This window comes from Teleopsis dalmanni, chromosome 2 (assembly GCF_002237135.1).
Source record: "Teleopsis dalmanni isolate 2A chromosome 2, ASM223713v2, whole genome shotgun sequence".
NCBI classification, from domain to species: domain Eukaryota; kingdom Metazoa; phylum Arthropoda; class Insecta; order Diptera; family Diopsidae; genus Teleopsis; species Teleopsis dalmanni.
Window position 1 is genome coordinate 95,707,672 of NC_051847.1, and position 22,020 is coordinate 95,729,691.

General features: G+C 28.3%; 1 protein-coding gene across 1 annotated transcript in view; it reads right to left on the minus strand.

Annotated features, from left to right (window-relative positions):
• The window catches only part of LOC119682064 (sodium/potassium-transporting ATPase subunit beta-1-interacting protein), a 135,523-nt gene that overhangs the window by 19,378 nt on the left and 94,125 nt on the right, over positions 1-22,020 (minus strand). The window contains exons 3-6 of the mRNA XM_038095410.1: positions 9,850-9,987; positions 3,477-3,557; positions 3,214-3,411; positions 3,098-3,158 (exon numbers count right to left, since the gene is read on the minus strand). Of these exons, the coding sequence (XP_037951338.1) occupies positions 3,098-3,158; positions 3,214-3,411; positions 3,477-3,557; positions 9,850-9,987 (478 nt within the window). The remainder of the gene's footprint in view (positions 1-3,097; positions 3,159-3,213; positions 3,412-3,476; positions 3,558-9,849; positions 9,988-22,020) is intronic.

Genomic DNA, 22,020 nt, shown 5'->3' on the forward strand with positions numbered 1-22,020 from the left:
AGTAGGAGAAATTATCAAATGTCAAATGAACTGGATAATAATATATTATAAAATTGTTTAAAATAATTATTATACAATTTTATTTATTAAAAAAATAAACGCTGTAAGTTTTTTAATTTTTTACACATAAATAATAATCATATAATAATAATTTGACTTAATATAAAATTTTTTAAAGTTAAAAAAAATGTTCTTTACATTAAAAATAATATACAATGAGGAAAATTTTATGATATAAAATTATTATATGGACAAATACACACACATATACCTACAAAAAAAGCACAGTCATTATATGCATTAAGATTTGACAAGAAACTTAATTTTTTATGTTTTTCAAAATAAAATTTATTTAGAATTAATTTTCATAATTACACATCACATACGTATTTAATTTCAAAAAATTATAATTCGTGCAAACGAACACGAGACATGAATGCTTTATAGGAAATCAAATAGTACTCAGTTAATATTATAAAATTTTTATTAATAGGATAAGCAAATCCTTTTGAATACTATAACTATGTCAACAGATGAAATATATATAATTGTTAGTATCTAATTACATGCGGTAAGATGAGGTTATACAACAACAAAGTCTAGCAGTAGCCAAAACCAATACATGTTACAATATATAAGTTGTTATTATTAGATCTTCAAGTAACAAATATTTAAGTAATTTTTAATAAATTCGTTGTCAATTTTTTTTAATAGTCTACATAAATGCATTTTGTCGAGCAATCAAAACAAACTCATTATTTAAATTTGGGGTTCGCAACTACCGGTTTAATACCTCGGATACGTAACATGGAATGTGTTCGCATCAACAATATTACGAGTGTTTTTAAGAAAGATATTAGAAGAAAAGGTCTTTACAAACTATATTGAATATTTTTTTACTTATCAGTATATTTTGTGTTCCAATGCATTAATCTAAATTATAAACGGATATCATGGTGCTGATCACAACTCGAGTAAACATATTAGTTCTAAGACAGGTAAGTCACTAAAATTATATTTGAAGTTGGAAAACCACATACACCTTATACTACCCACTTTAATATTAGAAACCTATGGAGAGGCCAATGTAACTACAAAGTTAATACATTTTAATAATGAAAATAATTGTTGATTACGCTCGTTATTTTTGATCATATTAAAATTGATTGATTGGTATGAATTTTGACTTTAAAATCAGAAAAAGTGAAAGAGGAGCATTTCTAAAACATCCAATATGATCTAAGTATGTCACTAATATGAAATTAACTTTATATACCATTAATAACTTAAACATTAATTTTTAGGCTTCATTTACAATCAAACCAATTTAAATCTTGCGATGCGTTAAGATTTTACTACTAGTGATTAAATATATTTAAGTATTACTTGCAATAATTTAATCACTTCTAGCGATTAATACTTATTGCTCCATTTAGTTACTTTATACTATTTATGAAATATAAGATTTTTCACTAACTAAATCAATTATAGGCTTTTGTTTTGTAAGCATATCGCAAACGAACAACATAAAATAAGTACTACTTTTGATGGCAACTCTGGAATCACTGGGAATTTTGTTAGGCGTAATAAAATTTAAAGTTCAAGTTTTGAAAATAAATAATTATTTGCAATTATGGGTAAAAATATTTTATTTTTTACAAGACAGTGAATAAAATTTATATTTTTAGGCTTTTTCAATGTTAGCAAAAATAGTAGTAAAAAGAATTGAGTATAATTTGTCAAATATTTGTTGACAGTTAACTGGAAATTTTGTACGTAGTTCCAAAAACCGTTCCTAGCAGACGAATTTTTAGTTTTGACAACCATGGGACTTAAGCTGCTTATTAGTTAAGTGGTTTCAAAAAAATTGGACTAAATAAGCCAGCAGTGTTGTTGTTTCATAAGTTATTTTGAAAATAAGCGATTGTTCTTTTGTGATATGCCTACAAAAAAAAAGCCTTATTCAAGTTTTTATGTAGGCCATACGATTTCTTTTGTTCCTTAAGCCAAATAATCATTTTTCAAAGTTAAAAGAATTTAAAATAGATCACGCTTTATGTGTATTTCATACTGTATGTATAAAAAATGTTTATATTTTATTAAAGCATATTTAACGTAAATATTTGCTACTTGACTCGTTTTTAGTTAATAATAAAGACCCAAACATGCATACAAGAAGCTAACATATGATATGATTTAATTATATCTACTAAAATAGCAAAATCTTATACTAACTACTTCAACAGTTTTAACTCAAAATACGTATGATTTAAAATTATAACAATAAGACCTTATAATGAATATATTTCGACTTTTTTTTAATTGTAAATCCGTAAAGGAATCCTGTTGCGAAATTACTGAATACAAAATTATACGAAGAAGAGATCTGTTTTGGAATTTTTAAAAAGAATTCTATTGCACTTTTACATATACAAAATTCTTTTCATATATAAAAAGCACATTTCCAAAAACATCTAAAGTAGTCCGACGAAAAAAATAATAAAAATGTGAAAAAAGGAAACCGAAGGAAGAAAAAGAAAATTCATGTCAAGGCAGTGCTTGTCTGTTTAACTGTCGGAAATCGCAATTTTATTTCCGTTTGCAGCAATGCCGCTGTGTAGGCGTAAAAGTATTTTCGTATGCATAGCTTAAAGCATTAAGATTTAAGCCTACAAGTGGGTTAAGTACCTCAACTAGTCTAGATAATGTCAACCATGTAGCAAAGGAGCACGGGCATAAACTGTTTTGTTTTGTGCGGAATTTTATTGCCAACAAAAGATGTGCATTTCTGCATTATTGTCAATATTGACTTAGCGATGTGGAAGTATTGCTCTTGCTTAGCGATTTCGGAGGATGCTTGAGCTCATATGCACTTGAATCATGGAAAAGTACTAATTTACATATTGTATTAACTTTGCTTCAGTTAAACTTGACATTTGAGATAGTCTTTTTTATGTACTTTATGTACAATATGTATATGATAACAACCGGTATAAAAATAAATACAAAAGCAATGTCTACAATAAGAAAAAGTCGAAATAATTTCAAAATAAAAAAATAAAATTTAAATATATTGCAAATCAGAAATTCAACTTACATCTATCATCTTCATCGAGAAATATATAACTGATTAAAATGGCGCCAAAAATTCCGAGAATCTATAAAGACATTAAGTTTAAAATAAAACCAAAACAATTTGGAAAAACCACTTACTGCCAAAGCACATTGTACTCCGGATTGTATCACTTCAACAATAGTATAATCCAACAAGCATTCATCTACACGTTCTGGACGTATTGGACGGTAAGGATCATCGGAAGTTATGTTTGTGGGATAAGTTGGCTTGCAGCCGTAACCGTTCACTTCAAACCAAGAAACACTGCCAGTGCCTAAATTTAGCAAATCGCTATCCTATTTTCACAAGATTATTATATATAGTTTAATATATATATATATCTATATTATATTATACTTACCCTATCCAATATGCCTACGTTTAGGTAAAAGCATATTAAAAACGAATTCCAACCTATCCACAGGAAATTCCATATTAAATACTGAAAATATGAAAACATTTATGAATTAGTTTTATAATTAAGTATCTAATAATTATTCAATACTTATTAAATATAAATAAATTAATAAGTGCTATGTTATACTTTAGATACAAATAAAAAAGCTGTTGTTAGATAATTGTGAAAGACATAAGTATATATATCGCAATAATATTTTCATCCATAAATACCCAGTCTTATCATTTGTTCATTACTTCTTTCTAAGACCTTAAAGTTTTGAGAATCTGTTACATACTATGAGTATTAACTATATTTCATTAATCGATTTGCCAATTGCAGTAAGAACAATCCTCTTTCATTAAGTCTTATACTTTATTGGTTCCAAATAAGCACTGTATGAGGGCGATTAAAGTTCTTGAGAAAAGTATTCCGACTTCCCGGACACTTCGATTATATGAAGAACTTTAGTAAATATCAATATTGTTATCATTCTTTTTTGTTCATTGTGTTGACGTGTTAATTTGTGCAAGAAAATGCTGAAAAATGCGACCAAGGTAGTTCAAAATACGTCTACGACATCATTACAGATGATGAATCATGGATCTACGCCTATGAAATCGAAACAAAAGAACAATACACAGTGTACGTCTTCCAAAATGATCAGAACCTGACAAAAGTCGTCCGCCGATCCGGTCCATTTAACCAATTTTTTTGCAACTAAACTATTTAAACAACGTAGAAGAGTCAATAAGCTTTCATAGTGTCGTTTTACTTTAAATATTAAACAAATCTGAAGTATGACCACCCACTAAGCTATGAACACATAAACAATTTTCCATAGTAGTACTAAAGCAAGCTTAGTAGTATATATATAATTGATGGTTAAACTACCTCAGTACACTTTTAACAACATAATTTTCATTTGATAATCATAATCAATTGGGATTCAAGTAAGGAAAATAATTATTAACATATATTTGTATAATAGATGCATTGAGTCTTTAATGGACAATATGTTAGGATATGTTAAAAAGAAAGAGAATCATAGAAGCTGAAATTAAGTTGAAACAGTGTCATTTTAATAATAATTATTAAAAAAAATTAGGAGTATCTAAACATTTACACCCACTAATCGATTAACATAAAAACATAAGTTAAGGAAGTTTACACCTGTAAATATAATCTAAATAATATAAATATACACACATATAATAATAAATAGATTTTAACCTATTTTCCAAATTGAATGTATTAATGTAAATATATTACCAAATTTACTTTATTAGAGTAGCAGAAACACCCTTTATTTAAATATATTCTGAACAGGCACATTAATCATCATAAACACTTAAGATAATGATTTTCATTTATTAAATATTATAACGATTATTATTTTATTGTAATCTATTTTAGTTGGAGATAAGATATTATTTTCCATTGACTATTCAATTGCACCCATATTTTATCAACCCTGACATTTGTAGAATACTTCTAAGCAATATTTAGACGCCTTGAAGTATTTATCAAACTTCTGCGGGCAAATGCCCTACATATACACTCAATTCACTTGAATCTAATATCAAAAATACTACGTTTAAGGCAAGTTTATCGACACCTAAACAATTAGGACGTTTTTTGCTACTTTGCTAAGTAAAATGTTTTTGTAAATATTGGGGTTATTTATAATTTTAAATTGAGGGAATCTACAATACGGTACTCGTATCTATATTAGGTAATTAAATAAAATTGATAAAATGCAAATATTTTTATTACTATTTTAAACACCCATAATTTGTGAAGTACTCTGAAAATTAGTACAAAAATAAAAATTAGTTCATTTTCATATTAATTAGCTAAATATTAGCTAAATAAATATCTATGTCAATTATTTATACAAGGCAACTCAAGTTGTTAAAAATCCCAACAATAGATTTGGGATATTCGTATAGTTAAGTCGCATTTTTTTTTAACAAATTATATTTTTGAGCTATGTATTATCATTTTCTAAGCAGAATCCATTACGTGGTTACATATCTGTAGAAGATTAGAACACAAAATCATAGTGGTCCAACATATGAATGGTTTAACTTCGAAAAACATCAAACCCCAGTTGTATAATGATAATGATAGGACATCTACACAAACGTTTACAACTATACACGAGTACAAATAGGTGAAATGAGGTACAGCAACTTATTTAAGGTGCATATTTCCAAACATGAAGATACGACTAGACAGAAAGGTAATTAGCTTCAACAGCAACAGCAAATCCCTATTGATTTATTGAAAAATTATATGAAGAATATTTAAAAGTTGAACAAACGCATATTGAAATAAAAAAAATATCTCGAAAATAAAACTCATATTTAACTTTAAAAATAATTTTTATATATAAAGTATCGAATTAAACAATTAAGTATTTTCACTGTGAATGCTCGACTTTGGTTTCCAGAAGAAACAGGTTTTTATGAAAATACTTTTTGGCTGTTTGTCGGGTTGTTCATTAGTAAAGACAAAAGATATGTTGTATTACTTAATTTAACGGGTAAGATCTATATATAGTTAGATAGTTAATGTTTTCTTTTTATCTCTCAACGTTTCTTACGAGGAACGTATTAGTAAAACGGTTATAAATCGCTACAGCGGATATATATCTGTTGACCTACCACTGTAATCAACCAACCAAGTCGGGAATTTTTCGAACCATCCTTGTAAACCAATATCAGTTCAAATAAATCTTTATAATAGTTATTATTTTCGTAATACCTTTTTTATTTTAAAAATACACTTTATGTACTAAGTTGAAACAGATGTCCCTACTAAATACAACAAAATATAGTAACTCTGAAATTACGGAAATTTCAATAACCTTTACAAACATAGTTTTAATACATATAATTAATTTATTTAATTTCTTTAAGTTGTTTGTTTAAATTTTGTTGTTACCCTAATAACTAATGCAAATGTACAGAAATTTTTTTTGAACCCTAAAAATTAATACAAATATACAGGGGGTTTCGTTTTAAATGAAATTACTTCAAAAAGCAATTTCATGGTTTGATATAAACTAGAAAAAAAATAAACACGTTAAGTAGTACATTTAAGTATAAATCAACAGCAGGTCTATATCATAACTACTATTAAGAGTTTTATTGCATTTTTATTGTATTTTTATTAAAAATACTGTCGTAGTACCAAACTTCTTGAAACTTCTTCTTCAATACCATAAAATAGAAAATATATTAGGTGGTCCAATTGAATTGCAATCAATTTTAAACTGCTATGATTTTCAAACTAATGGCAAAAATACATATATGTATATTTCATACAAGTGTGTCGCTGTTTCCGTTTTTCGGAAACATTTTTATCCGTGATGAAATTCAAATATTAGAAAATATTAGATAATATGTCTATTTATTTTTAGTAATCTCTCTTTTAGTAATTTCTTGTCTTTTTTCGTTTTTATCCTGAAGTAAGTGTTTAATCTACTTTTACTTTTTTATTGAAGCGGCCGCTTGGATAATTCACGATTATGTATAGATGATATTTTGAATGTATTAGCTGGACGAAATTGGCTTTTTATGATATCATGTTTTGATGTCCAGTATATTTGCCATTAATAACAAAAGAATTGGTCGTTTTAAAGAGTTTAACTCTGCATTCTAGTGAGTATTCACAGTATTAAAAAGCGTGAGGATTCTATCCCTAAAATATGTTCTGATGTTTTTAAGTTTTAAATCCTTGTGTTTCCTGAATTTATGCATCCCAACTTTTTTTCAGGTCGTTTGTGTAATCAATGTAAAAATTACTTAAACTAGTTTTCTCTAAATAAAGTGTATATTTCATTTAATGAAGAGAAGAACCACTTTGGGTCAGTTGTCTAATGAACACTGACTCTTAGCTTCAAATTTGGTAGGGCACGAGTTCAATCCTTGGTACTTACAGTCTCAAAAAAAAATTATTTACGAATAAATAAATATAAGAAATAATTTCCCAAAACCACTGATGATGGGTATTTGGCAATACTTGAAACAGCTCTATATAATTCTCTATATAATTAATCTATAATATAATTAATTTAAAATATTTACAACTTTAAATCGGAGTTAAGCTATAGCAGAGTGGAAAAAATTACTCAGAAAATAGAAATTTTAAGAAAACCATCGCCCAATATTGATGTGTCCCTTATTTCTAAAACGAGTTAGAGACAAATATATAGACTTAAGGCAACTCCATTGATAATTTCAACAGAATTCAAAAACTGTTATATTTTTCCAACATTCGTTCCATTATTTCTAAAAAGTTTCAGTTCGATTGAGCCACCCTGTATATAAATTTTCATATTATATCAACTAAGCTTACAGTTAACTGAGCTATGCGTTTATAAATATTTTTTTTATAATATAAATAAACACAAACATTTTTTTGTTCCAATAAGTGAAAGTATCAATAGTTTATATACACATTGGGCTTAGTGCCATCGGTTTTATCAGCTGTCAATAAAATGTTTGTTAATAAAAAAGCACCATCGATATCCATAAAATTATGCTTGCTGTGATAAATAGAAAAGATGACAAAAAAACTCTGATAAGTTGAATGAGGTATTCATTCAAGCAAAGTACGGCTAAATTTTTAGTGCAAAGATACAGTGTTTGGAATGATATCGACGACGACGAGTATAGACATTAAAGTTTATCTGTGAAATATACGAATTCAGTGAAAGAAAACAAGCGTTGATAACGGAAACACGAACCAACGTGTTTATTTAGTGCGAAGGCAACAAACTAACTCTGCCACTCACACTTCCTCTACCCTAAGGCATCACGTCATGGTCTACTAATTTGAAATTAGGAATTGGGGGAAATAAAGCCTATCAAAAGTTATGTCAATAATTGCTTATATAAATATCGAAAAATACCAAAATCGTAATGAGTAGGTACAGAGTCAAATAAATAAATGACAATTAGCAGCGTTAGATAGCTCAAACGCTGCTAAGTCTTATAATAGCACTAAAAGCATAAAAAATTTAAATCGGTTTACTGATACTATATGCAGTGTGATATCTTATTATATTTATGGTCATTTACACTCTGCACACCAATTGCATCACTTTTAGAGTAAAAAAAAAAATAAAATAAAAGTGAAGTCTTTGTTTGTATTTTACTATTTCGTACTCCAAAAAATGTGAATTTCCTTTATTTCTTTATAAAAAAAACTGTTTATTTGTAGTTAAACAATAAAGAATTCATGTGATAAAGAATATTATAGTTGTGTTTATTTATGTTGTTTATGTTATCTGCCCTACTAATTTTGTTTTTAGCTACCATTCATTAAAATTTCTAAATGACAAAATCTTGTAGCTTCAGGAATTATTATATACTGCAATGAATAATAACCCACAACCATTCTGTGGTCTAGGCAAAGGAATTCTATTCATTCTTATAAACGGCGCAGAGGAAAAAAGCAAGAGAACTCTGTTGGGAAAAGCTACCAAGACTATCACAATCTAAAATGCTTTTAGGGATTTACAATCTAGAACGCTTTAAAGATTGCATAGAACAATCAAAGAATAACCTAAGAATTATTGCGGAATTATTTACCGGTCACTGTAGATCGAATAATCACCTATCGAAGTTAGGAATTCAATCCAACTCAGATTGCAGATAATGTGGAGAAGAAAGAGAAACTGCACACTATGTGCTTGGGGAGTGCCTGGCACTGATGCACATGCGGAAAATAACACCTAGGAGAGTATTTCATGAATCATAAGGTTCCAAGACTAGAAAAAATAGGCTCTATACTGTCTGTCATTAAAGAAATCGAACTTGGAGAAACACTCTAATCCGACTAAAGAGCACAATATATCTTTTAGGACGCAATGCACTAAAGTAATTAATACCTAAAAATAAGATTTTGTTTTAAATAAAAACATAAATAACTGCAATACACAAAATAAGTTTTACTAAAGCAGATAACAAATGTCTGTTGGGCCAAACTCCATTAATGGGCACTGAATGTCAACAATTGAATTGAAAAGACAACAAAGCATTTCAATCATTTGAAATGCAATGAATCCAACTTGATCGATTAGACTGTATTTTTAGTTATCTAATGCAACAAAAAAAATATTCCAAAATGGATTAAGTAAATATACGAAGGCGTCAACAAAATTGCATTTATACCAAATTTGCTCCCATTTCAAAATACCAGGGATTGTATTATAATATACATATTTCTATCTGCATTATATATCTACTCATACATGCACACATCGTATACTTTTAACTTTACATATACTTTTAACTTTATATATAGAAAAAATATATAAACTTACTGTTATTATGTATTTTATTCTAAAATGATATGCTCCGTAAAATCCAAATATTACAAAAATTATATGAAAAAAGTTAAGGAATATTGGCGCCCACATGTATCCGAGAAAATCGAATACCTGACGTTCGATGATTGTTATCTGAAACAAAAATAAAATTTAGATATTAATAAGATATAGTAATTGAATATTATAATATAAAATGTTATGTTATATTATAATTAATAATATATTTGAAAAACTGAGCAAGTATACGTATTCAAAATCAAATAGTAAATTTTTTATTTTGTATATTTACATTATTATAGTTAATTTACAACAATCAGCTGATTCAATTAGAAATTTTTCAATAATATAATTAAAATTGTTATTGTTGTCTTTTAATTTCTATTCGAACTCTTCAAACTTTTAAATAGAAAAAAAATAGACAAAAAAAATAAACTTTTTTATTCTTATTTTAATTTTTTATATTATATATTTTTATATAATTCAGAATTTTATATAGCATATTTGACATAAATTATATATTTAATAGTAGATTCTTCAAGAAAATAAATTATTGATGCTAAGCAGCTAAAAGAAGTTACAACATTACCACATTTCTAAGCACATCTGGCAAGTATTCGTAAAATGTCATATGGATTCGATTCAAATATAAGCAGCAATGAAAATTCATACCATATGGTATTTTCATAATATGATGCCCAGACTGTTTTGGTAGGTATTGTCTTCAAGGCTATCCACTAACTTGATAAACGACAATATAAACCACATATACGAGGAAGTTGTAAAGAAAATAATGTAATAAATAGATAATAACGTGAAGTAATTTTACATTTTTACTTCAACTCGGACGCTAATCAGTTTTTATCGGGTCTATGCATGATCGAAAACGTCTGCAAAACATAGAGACATATCTGAAGACCGATCCAAGCAGTTTGTTTTATTTTAAAATAAATAGTATACACGGGTTACTGTCTGTCTTCAGCATGTTTAATATCACGGAATACTTTTTACTCATTTGCTTGAAAGTATCGTAAATGCCCAATGGTATTTCGTCAATAAATTCAATTACATTCGAATTATAAATTATATTTATTTTAAATATACTTAATATATTCATAATAATATAAATTTTACCGTCACACATTTGGTCGATATATGATCGGCATTTGACATATTTTTTATAAAACATCACATTCTATTAAGTATCTATATTTTATCTTTATAAAATAATACAAAACTATAATTTAAATACATTTATAATTCAATACATTGTGTTTTGGAAAAGAAGGATCAACATTAACTGCTGACAACAATAACCAAAATTACAAAACACGCTTTCGTTCCAAACTAAGATACAGTGTGGGGCCCAAACGAATTAATATTGTTGAAATTTGTTATTTAATCTATATTTGTATACACATAGTTCTTTGAATTTTAGCTCCTTCAGAAAGCCCAACTCTTATTCGGATAATCAGTATCCTTTGATTGGTTGTAGTGGGAAGCCATCCATTTACTTCAACTAACAATTTTTCGCCATTTTGCTACCACATTCCTCACAACAACCTCTAGTATTAAAGAGTAGAGACTAAATCCATCCCGTCAAATTTAGATAGTATAATAGGTCTTTCATCTTCACCGATAAACAGTCTGATAGACTGTCAAAGAAGTATCTTCCTAAAAACCTATTTCTTCTAGACGCCAAAGCCAGGCATCCACAGAGAAAATTGTCTCTTTTTCTTACGGGTTTTCACAAATTCTTCGATTAGAATTATAAGGAATACGCAGTTTCTCTGTGTGGGTTCCTATACACCAATGACCAGAAAGAACAGCAGAAAGCCTTGCATTGTTCACGCGGTCTCTTTTGATGAGTATTCTTTCCATCAATATTCTTTAGTTTATATTAATTTATATTTTCTCAATTATATTTCTTATAATTCTTTTCTTCATGTTTTTTATAATTAAAAAATACGACAGATAAAATTTTGCAATAAAATTTCTTAAATAGTTCGTGCACTTGTTAAACATACATAATAAAGTTAAGATAATTATTACTAACATTTCTTTACTGAGTTAAAAATTTGCAGTTTACTTTATAAGTAACTTTTAATTTCTCAAGCATGCGATAGATGCTTTTGTTAATTGATACTTGTACGAATTGAGTTTAATATTTTTTATGTATAAAATGTATAAAATATCTGAATGTGGTTTTTATAAAAGATATACCAAGTGTATGTATGTACACATGTATATGCGATAATTTCGGTACATGTTTGTATGATGAACGATTGCAAACAGATGCTACGTGTGTAAGCCGCCTTTTGAGTGCGGTAATTGAAACTAATTGACCTGGAGTGGGTGAAATGATTCCATCTTATACCAAAAGCAATTGTTTGTGTTGTTTTCATGTCGATAAAGAAAAACCAAGCCATTTATATGCGTATAGATATTAAGTATAGATACAGATATAATGCTCTGGATGGCGTTTAGTGTAAGTGACTTTATTCAATTGCAAATTATGCAATCGCATTTATTATTGAGAAAAAAGCAGCAGATATAAATGTTTTTTAATTTATTTGTAAGCAATTTGGGTCAATCATATTCAAGGTTAAAGAGAAAGTAAACTTATACGTAATGTTTAATAACAAAAAAAAAAAACACAACTGAAAATTTCATCTTAATGGGATTTATTGTTGATTTAGAGAAATGCTGATGTTGATTTATAAAAAATAATTAAGTTATATCTTATATTTACAGATTGTATATATATATTATGTTTGTAAATTACAGACAATTATTTTTAAAAGCTGTTTCAATTATTGCTGTTGTGGTTGCAACTCATTTTTATGGTATAAAGAACTAAAAATCGCATTCGGGCTATTATATAAGTATATAGTAATAGTAAAACGTTAAAATTCAGGGTCTTTATTCTTCAACCATTTATTAAATTTGAACTCCAAGTATCACTAACTATTCCCACTAAGGCTCCCGTGTTTAGGGTGAAGGGTGGTAGCTTATTTGAAAGTGGATGATATATTTGTCAGGAACATATACGTACTATCAGACAGTTAAGCTGCTTTAAAGTCCTTGAGTTCAGTCGAATTCACATCTAGGACGGTTTTTGACTGCTACACATCTCTAAACGAAATATCTGACGCAGTTCAATATTTCTCTAATCTGGGTCTCCGGTTATGGGGATATTTTCGGCAATTGCAGAACAGACGAGCTAGAAAGGATGCTTCAGGAACTTACACGGAACACCTAAGTAATCTGAGTATATCGTTAACATCATGAAAATTGTTACTAAGTTCTATCTGTGCGGAAATTTTTTATTAAAAGATGGGACTCAACGATATGCAGGTATCTGCATGCAATCTGCACACTTTCCACTAAAAAAAAGTCCAATATTCTCATTAAGATGCCACAAAGAGATATCAGTTTTATGGTAGGTTTACTTACAGGTCACTACAAACTAATGAAACCATGCTGGAAAATTAAAACTCCCTTTCAATCATACCTGCCGCAGCTATGGGGAAAACGGTGAGAGTGCCTCTCATCTGCTCTGTCTTTGTTCAGCTCAGGCGCGGAGACTCAAAATTTTAAGAGCCCCTTTTCTTAAAGATCTTGATCAATTACAAGCCCTGCCACTAAACAGCATTCTAAACTTCATCAAAGGTTCTGGGTGATTTTAAACTCTGAGTTTTCTCTATATGCAGTAATAGAATGAGTCAAAAGGTCTAAGTGGATCCACTAGGGATCCCCGATATAACCTGATCTGACCTATATGTAGGGTGACTTAAATTTGAATTTAGTGAAACTATCTTCTGAATCCTTTAAGGCAGTCTATGTGTGTACATAGACTGCAATTAAACTTGGTAGTCTATGTTGACGACTGGACAAAAATTAATTAACATTTTAAAAAACTATATCTACGAAATTTTTAAATTTAAAAGTGAAACTAAAACAAAATATAATTAAGCCAATTCGATTGCACGTAATTGTTGTGTTCATTTAATTGATTTTTGAAAATCGAATGGTGCCAGCAACACAAATAAATAAATGGAAAAGCCGGAAAACACGTGCTCTTTAAAATGCAGGAAATTGTCGTCCAACCAAAATGTGAAAGCGAAGTGTGGAAAAGTGAACTGCTGCGAATGGTTTTGTAGGTCAAGGTTTTTGCATTTTCACCATGTTTTCTTGTTTTATTTCCGCAATTTTCGCTCTTGATATTTGGATAAAAATGTCGCTCATACGACACGTCTGACAAAACACGTGAATCCATTTGCTTGAATGATATTTTTGAATTTAAATACTTTGAAGTGCGTGTTTTTATCGTTGAATTTTGTGAATTTGCATTTACCACTGATATTCATGTTAAATTTATATGCAAAGTTTTGTGGTTTATTTGAACTTTGATTATAAATATTGTTATGCATAAACAGTATTTTTTTTTAATTTAATGGAGCTAAAAAATTACAAATATACAAACTAAAATTTAATTAATACCATAATTTTATATTGTAAAATGAATGCATTTAAATTAATTAAAATAATAACACATGGCAACAGCATGGAATTTAAAAAAAAAAATTGCACGCAACCAGGCACGTCCATTTAATTTAAGATGAATTCATTTTTTTTAGAACATAAAACGCATTTAATATACACGCTTCTTTGCATGTGCAATTTAAAGAATTAAAAGCTGGATTAACTATTTCAATAAATCTAAATAAATTACTTGAATCTAAGCTAGAGAAACATGATATTCTTATCTCAACATATTTTACATAGTTTGCCGTAATTGCATGAAAAATGTTGCTTCGTTGAAGTAATCTTTTTCATTTGAAAAAAGTAAGCCAGAAAATAATAACGACAAACTTTTAATTACGAATTCCGTAAAAAGTTTAATGAAGAAAAATTATTTTTCCTTCTTCATTCTAACAATTATAAAGTTGGATAAAAATTATATTAGACTTTGATGATATACTAGCACTTTTAATCAAAATATGTATATAAAAGAACTAGTGAAACTTTGAGGTAAGGTTTAGCTAGACAAATCGTAAATTGGTCGTAAATTGGTAAATTTATAAAACTTTGTATCATCTTCATATATTTCAGTGCGAAGTCCTCTACGATTGTATCAATTATAAACGCTAGCCTAACTACGTGCCCTTACGCAACTCCTTAGTTTACTCCAAGATTAAAATTACTCATATCCACAACTACTTCATATAACTCGTTTGGTGTTACTTCATATGCCCCTTCTCTCGAACTTTATCGCTATACCTATTTCTTTATCATTATGTCAGCTATGTGTCATTTTTTAGATTTCAGAATAAAGAGGTTTTTAGGGAAATACTTTTTGAATAGTTTGTAATGACATAAGGCCTTGTAAGTTACTTAATTTAAATGGGATGGATGTAGTCTTTATCTTTTTGTTGTGCATAATGTAATAGCAAACCGATAAATAATAACTAATTATGTAAAATAGAAGAAAAGCTGCTAATTTGCCGCTGCAATTAAGTATTTGTAACAAACTTTACAATACCTCTCAATAGAGAGGTACCACCACCGCGGTTTTCGAGATATCTGTCACTTAATAACGTCTCTCTGATTTTCACAATTAACAATCAACTAGTTCCTGTGTTTTATATAAATTCAAACTTTCAAATATTCTAATAGAATATGCTGCAGCAAGTGAATTTATTAATGAAATTTCATAAAACAATAATTCAACTTCGAATATACAAGTCAAGTACGGCTTTGAGTAACGAATAATAAAGTATAAGAAATAATTCCAAGACCACTGACGATAGGTATTTGGCAAAACTCCAAATAGCTGTATTGGTCAGCCAAAAATTCAAATAATTAAAAATAATAAAAATTTTTGTTGTTACAATTCATTACAGGTCGATAAAAACGTCTTTATTGAAAAAAATAGTGTAAATAGTTTTAGAATAGACAGTCAATTGTTATAAGCCTCTTTGGTTATAACCCTACACTAGTGCTAGTGTCTCATCTTTCTAACGCCATCTAGCATAGCCCGATCGCACTTATGCAACGCGGAATACAGAATAAAGCCATCTATTCGGCAAATAATAGATTTCTTTTTACTACATTGTAATATTAAGAATTTAGTTGCTTTTGTCAAAGCATACGTTAAAAATCAATTTAATTTTGATATATTAAATCTATTAATCCCATATTTTGACTTGGTTACCTAAATGGTAGTCTCAGCATTCGGACCTTCACGGTTCTCTCGACGGAATTTCTTGATTCCTAAAAGGTGATTTTAGTACATGGTGCCAATTGTTACTTTCCACCCACTGGAAAATACGTTCATAATTTTTCATGTCAGTACTTGAAATACGTTTTCGGTGAATACTTAAATTCATATTTTACGTTTTTTTATGAGTTAATTTTACTTCTAAAATCTCTCTGAGCCCGCTTTAAAAAGAATTAAAGCACATATTTTAACTTGTGAGGCTTTTCATTCTCATTTTAAAATTTTTTTTTATCCTGTATAGTAGTTTTTGTTGTTCTGCTAATGTGGTAGTAATAAATTATTTTATTTTAAAGAACTGTGTGGCATAAAATAGCCAAGTTTGGGGCTGCTCTTCTAAAACCAACTCATTGTAATGCAAATGTGCTTAATAAATCTCTATGATTAAGTAATGCATATTTTTTATTTAAGGTATTTTTTATTCAAGTCTTACATTAAGTAAAGCTTGATATACATGATAATTTCAAATTTATATCACGAAAATGTTAAATTAAATTTACCTAGCGAATATAGCACTTTGGTGCTCAACGAAAGTCACATTATATGTAATACTTAGTGTACATTTATTATGATATCATTATAAGATACGATGTAATGTACATGTTTAAAGATTATATTTATATATTAATAAAAAAAAATTTATATAATATTTATATAAATAACGAATGTGCATAACGAATTGTAATTAGAATGATTTTAGACGATTTTAATTTCGCAAAATTCAAGTTCATATATTATCTTAAAATTCGCAGAGTTTATAATAATTGTAGTTCTAATAGTTATGTGAAAAACAATATCACTTGAATGACCTCCATTATTATGTTTACAGAAGTCAGTCAATAAGATAATTGATATCAATTTCATATTTTGCGGTTGGGATGCTGTTTTTAGCTTAGTATTCATCTTTAAATTATTCGAAGAAACCCTAATTTTCAATTAACCCCAAAGAAAAAAACCTAATGATGCCTGATTTTGGTAACAAATTATTTCCAATTTACCAAATAAATAATTACGTCGGTTTTGTGTACCACTGGCAACATAATAGGCAAAGAAACCTTAGTAGATTGCTAAGATAACAATGATGATACAACCCATGGGTATCAAATTTTAACAAAATACTATTTTTTATAGTGAATTTTAACAAATTAAAAAGTTGTTTTTGTATAATGCTAATTTTAAAATCTAAAACAACATACGTCCCATATTGAAATATGTTCTCTTAGTTAAAAGATAATTCTTAATAATATTTCAAATTCAAAAGAACGTTTTTCTAATTCATTTTAAGATGATAGCCAGATAATAATTTTTTTATCTATCCTGGAGTTTATTTTGGATTAGACATTTTCCATTTAAATACAATATAATCCAATTCTTAAATATATAAAATAAACTTGCAAGCAATTTCTAAAATTTAATGGACATAGATTTTCTACTCACAAATCACTGACCGCAAATGATTAAATGAAAATTTTATAAGAAAAAATATTTATATGAAAAAATCTTGCGAAATCGCATTAAAGCAAATAGTTTCTGTTCATGTAAGTTTGCTCCATTTTTTCAGTTTTTTCAATTTTTTTTAATTTTTTGCAACTTTTTACAGACCAGCATTTACACAAAGAAGCGAAAGAATTTAAGATAAAAATGCGCTGCACAAATCGCAAAGATGCGATGTGAAACACGAATTGTGAGGAAAATGAACGCGTGCTGCATTGCATCTGAGAGCAAAAACTGATGCAAAATAAACAAATGTGAAAACTGCAAGAAAACCAAAGAAACAAAGCATTTCTGCAGTAAAATGAGCGCTGGAATAATTTTCAAATATTACGAGAAAACGCAAAAACGCAACGTAAAAGATTAAGTAAAAAGCGCAAAAACTCCGTATTTTATAAAGAACAAATAACATTGCCAATTCCGATAAATTTCTTCAAGTAAATGGAAGTATTGAAGCAAGGTATCTGGAAAATACACCGTCTATCTGCTCTACCACATACACTCGGATGCCAACAATACCCGATTGTTTAATGGCAACGGAGACAAAATTCTATTTATTTCTGTTCAGCAGCAAACAAAATTCGTTGGTTTTGCTTTGATATTGTCAACGTGAAGGATGTCTGCAAATGTAACGAGAGCAATGGTAAATATATTAAACACCGGAGAACGCTACGTCTTCCGCTGATCAAGGGCATCCATCCGACTTAATTGGTAAGCCCCTTCAATATTACAATAAAATAAGTTTCAACTATTTTTAAAGCAATTTAGTTTAATAATATTAAAATTAAGGCAGCGATTATTATGAATTGAATATAAATTAGGGAACGATTCAATATTGCTTTTCTAAAATATATTTTACAACTTTAGTGAATATGTTTTCTGACAAGATTTTATGTTTAACAGAGTCTGGTTAATGTTCGGTTTTGGCCTTATTTAACAAGTTTCTCAACTGAGCGACCTAATCCGCACCATTCTTCCAGCGCAGGTAATGTTTGACGCGCTGCTGCTTTCCATAAAATCTGCTACAATCATTTTCCGATAAGATTTTTCTGCACTTACACGAACTAGATAACCCATCCATCGAAATATATAATTTTGTAATTATTTCATCATTAGCATCTTGAGTTCGAACCGATGTCCTGCAGTTAGGTGTCCATAGGATTTAAGATTCCTAATCCATGTAAATGCTACTCATCATAAAACTTGCCACATCGGTTACTCGAGAAGGTTGTTTTGCACTCATATAAAACAGATAACCTGTCCACCGAAGTATCTACTGAGATTTAGTTTTGTATCTATATCAGCTTCAAGGTAGATCGCGTACACCTTTTGTAATTGTAGCGTGCTTTTATATCAACCACGCCTAAAATGTCAGAGTGATTTCTGCTAAGCATCCATTGTCTTATATAACAGAGACGTAAACATTACAATAAGATTTCTTGATTTAAAGATTTTAAAAAAAATTGTTATTTATTAAATTTTAGATGATTTAAATAGCAATCCTTCCAAAACGTATGCCCCTAAACTTATTGTTGGACAAATTTTAAATGTTCCCATTATATACGATGCCACTATGTAAATTGTGTTTCATTAAATAATATGCAAAGCCTCATTCTTTGTTCCCTTCTTCTATCTGTGAGAAGGACTCTTGTACAACTGGTTGAAATTTCCAGTTGATCTCAATGTTGTCATTGGATGCCCATTTCTGACTGAATTGGAAAACGATAGACCTTCTTATAAAATCATCAGATTCTCGAACTACATTCTTGAACGACTTTAAAGTCAGACAGAGTTGGGTAATAATTAAATCTGACTCTGAATATATATTACAACATATAGTTAAAATAAATAAATTCAAAAAATGAAATTTAGAGGTAAAGTTGTACTGCATAAATCATTCCAACCATAGTGTATAGCTGTCAGTCTCTGAGCATAAACGTTTTAAGCTGTCTAAATATGTGTTAACATTATTCAAATGAGTTTAATTAATTAAATATATTTCTGTTAAATTAATTTCAATAAAAGAACTGAGATTATCAGTGTTGCTTGTATATATATTTGTAAAGTATAAAAAACAAATTTTTTCTGAATTTTTGTTGTGAGTTTATTTTTGAATCAAAAAACTCGTCTTAAAGCAACAGAATCTTAGTTAGCTTTTTTTAACGTCAGATTAAAAAAGGTAGAGCAGACAATATTCTTGTCGGATTTCAAAAAAATTTATTGATTAATTTGTGTAAAAATCTCGCCAATTTCACTTGGTTTGTTATGCTGATTATAGTCAACCGATAATGCCGTGTGTTTATTAGAAATGCTGAATTCTCTCTCTTATGGTTCTGATTATATTAATTTTTTTACTCGAAATTATGTCTATAAGTACGTTTAGAAAACACTGCTTTTCATTTTATATAAAAGCGCTTTTGCAAACCACTGCATTGCTACATTCAAGCAATTTAATAACTAAGAAATAAATACTATATAAGAATATTAGCTTGTATTTCAAAGCATCTTAAGTTAATACAAGACATAAAATTTTGATGAAAATACATTCGGATCATGCATTTTTATCATAATTATGGGGAGACCTTACACTTAACTATTAGGTAGTAATTATTATAGATAAAGAATATTTTTTCAAAGACACTGCAATGGGCTATATACAAATTTTATTCTCAACTAACACTTATCGTTAGTTAATCATTTGAAACAAAACTGTAAGATAGAAGATATTTTTATATCTGTAACTTTTAGCAATAACTTTTTGTAAGTTTCTTGTTTATGAAATTAATGAACCGTTCCCTTATGATATTCTATCTCAAAGATATGTACACGTATGTGTTATATATTGTATGCGCTACAATATTTATTTTTCTATAGTATCTTTTCTATTTCTTCTTTTTTTGCATATATAAATTACTAAAAACGATTTTGTTTACAAAAAAATTTAGAAACAATATTTTTATAGCAATTTTTAATTTTTGTTTATATAACCAAATGGACGTCCTTTGGCTATATGCGAGAGAAGACCTACTTTCCGAAATAGTTTAGCGGAAAATTTATTTGTTTTATATTCGAAGTTCATGCATAGTTACAATATTTGGCAAATGCTGCGAAATTTTTTATGTTGACAATTGGAGCACGTCCTTTAGCATAAAACTTTCTTGAGGAGAATACGTGTACATGCAGAGGATTATAATCAATGCAACCAGAAATTCATACTTTCTAAGCCTTTCGAATCACTACAACAAAAAATTAAAGGCAATTTGTCGACACAATTTTGTCAACAAAGAAAAATTACTTAATTATTCGATATTAAAAAATTTGAAAATGGAAAGCAGGTCAGTCGAGAAAAAATAGATAATTTTATTTATTTTTTCGCATTCATTAAGTAACGATTTGCGGCTATTGTCGCTTTTGCCAATTGCGGTTTTTTTTATTAATGATACTCATCATATTGGCTTTGATAAATTCATTATTTAATCAAGCTGAGAACTGTAATCATTGTGAATCACATCGGTGCCGGGTAAAATTGAACCCACAGACACAAAGGGGACTTTCGTTATTTTGTATCTGTTTTGTTTTAATCAAACAATTTAAAAAATAAATTAGCGCCCTATAGGTAGGTTTACACTGCGAAAATTATTAAATTAAATAATGTAAACAAAAAAAAACTAACACATTAACGATATACTATAAGATGAAGTCATTAGCAGTACTACGGTATACTGCGAGTATATCCTCTTATTAACTAATTAAGTTTATGACAAAATAAGAAAAACAAAATTACATTTAATAACTTTTTTTACATTAAATTAATCAAAATAAAATATATAATAATATATTAAAAGGTTTCCTCCAGTAGGTTCAGTGAAGATTAGCTATTTAATACGAGAAATGGGACGTTCAAGAATGTAAGCAACTACAAAATGATATATCCAAATAGATTGCGATCTTAAAACCAGTTCCCCAATAATCAATTTTGTAATCATTATATATTGTTTTTCTTCATAGCACTCTAAAGGGAACCACACTTTCTTAATACTACTTTCTTTTTAGAGAAAAAGATTACAACAATTAAGTTAATTCAATTTACACTTAAAATATATTTTAATTCTAGTATTGGTATTTCTTTGTTCAGTGCATTAGAAAAAAATACTGATAAGATATAAAATCAAAAATATTTCAAAACTAATGATTAATAATTGCGAAATAAATGCAACAGAGTTCTAACAAAGGTAAAAACGACTTATATGGTCAAATATCTCGATATAGCAATTATAGATAGATGTTATCTTCGAAAGTGTAAACTTATCAACAAAGAGTAAATACTTTATTAGTTGTTAGTATTCACTGTTTGATTGGTAATACTACTTTTAATGGAAAACAATTGGTTTTTTTGT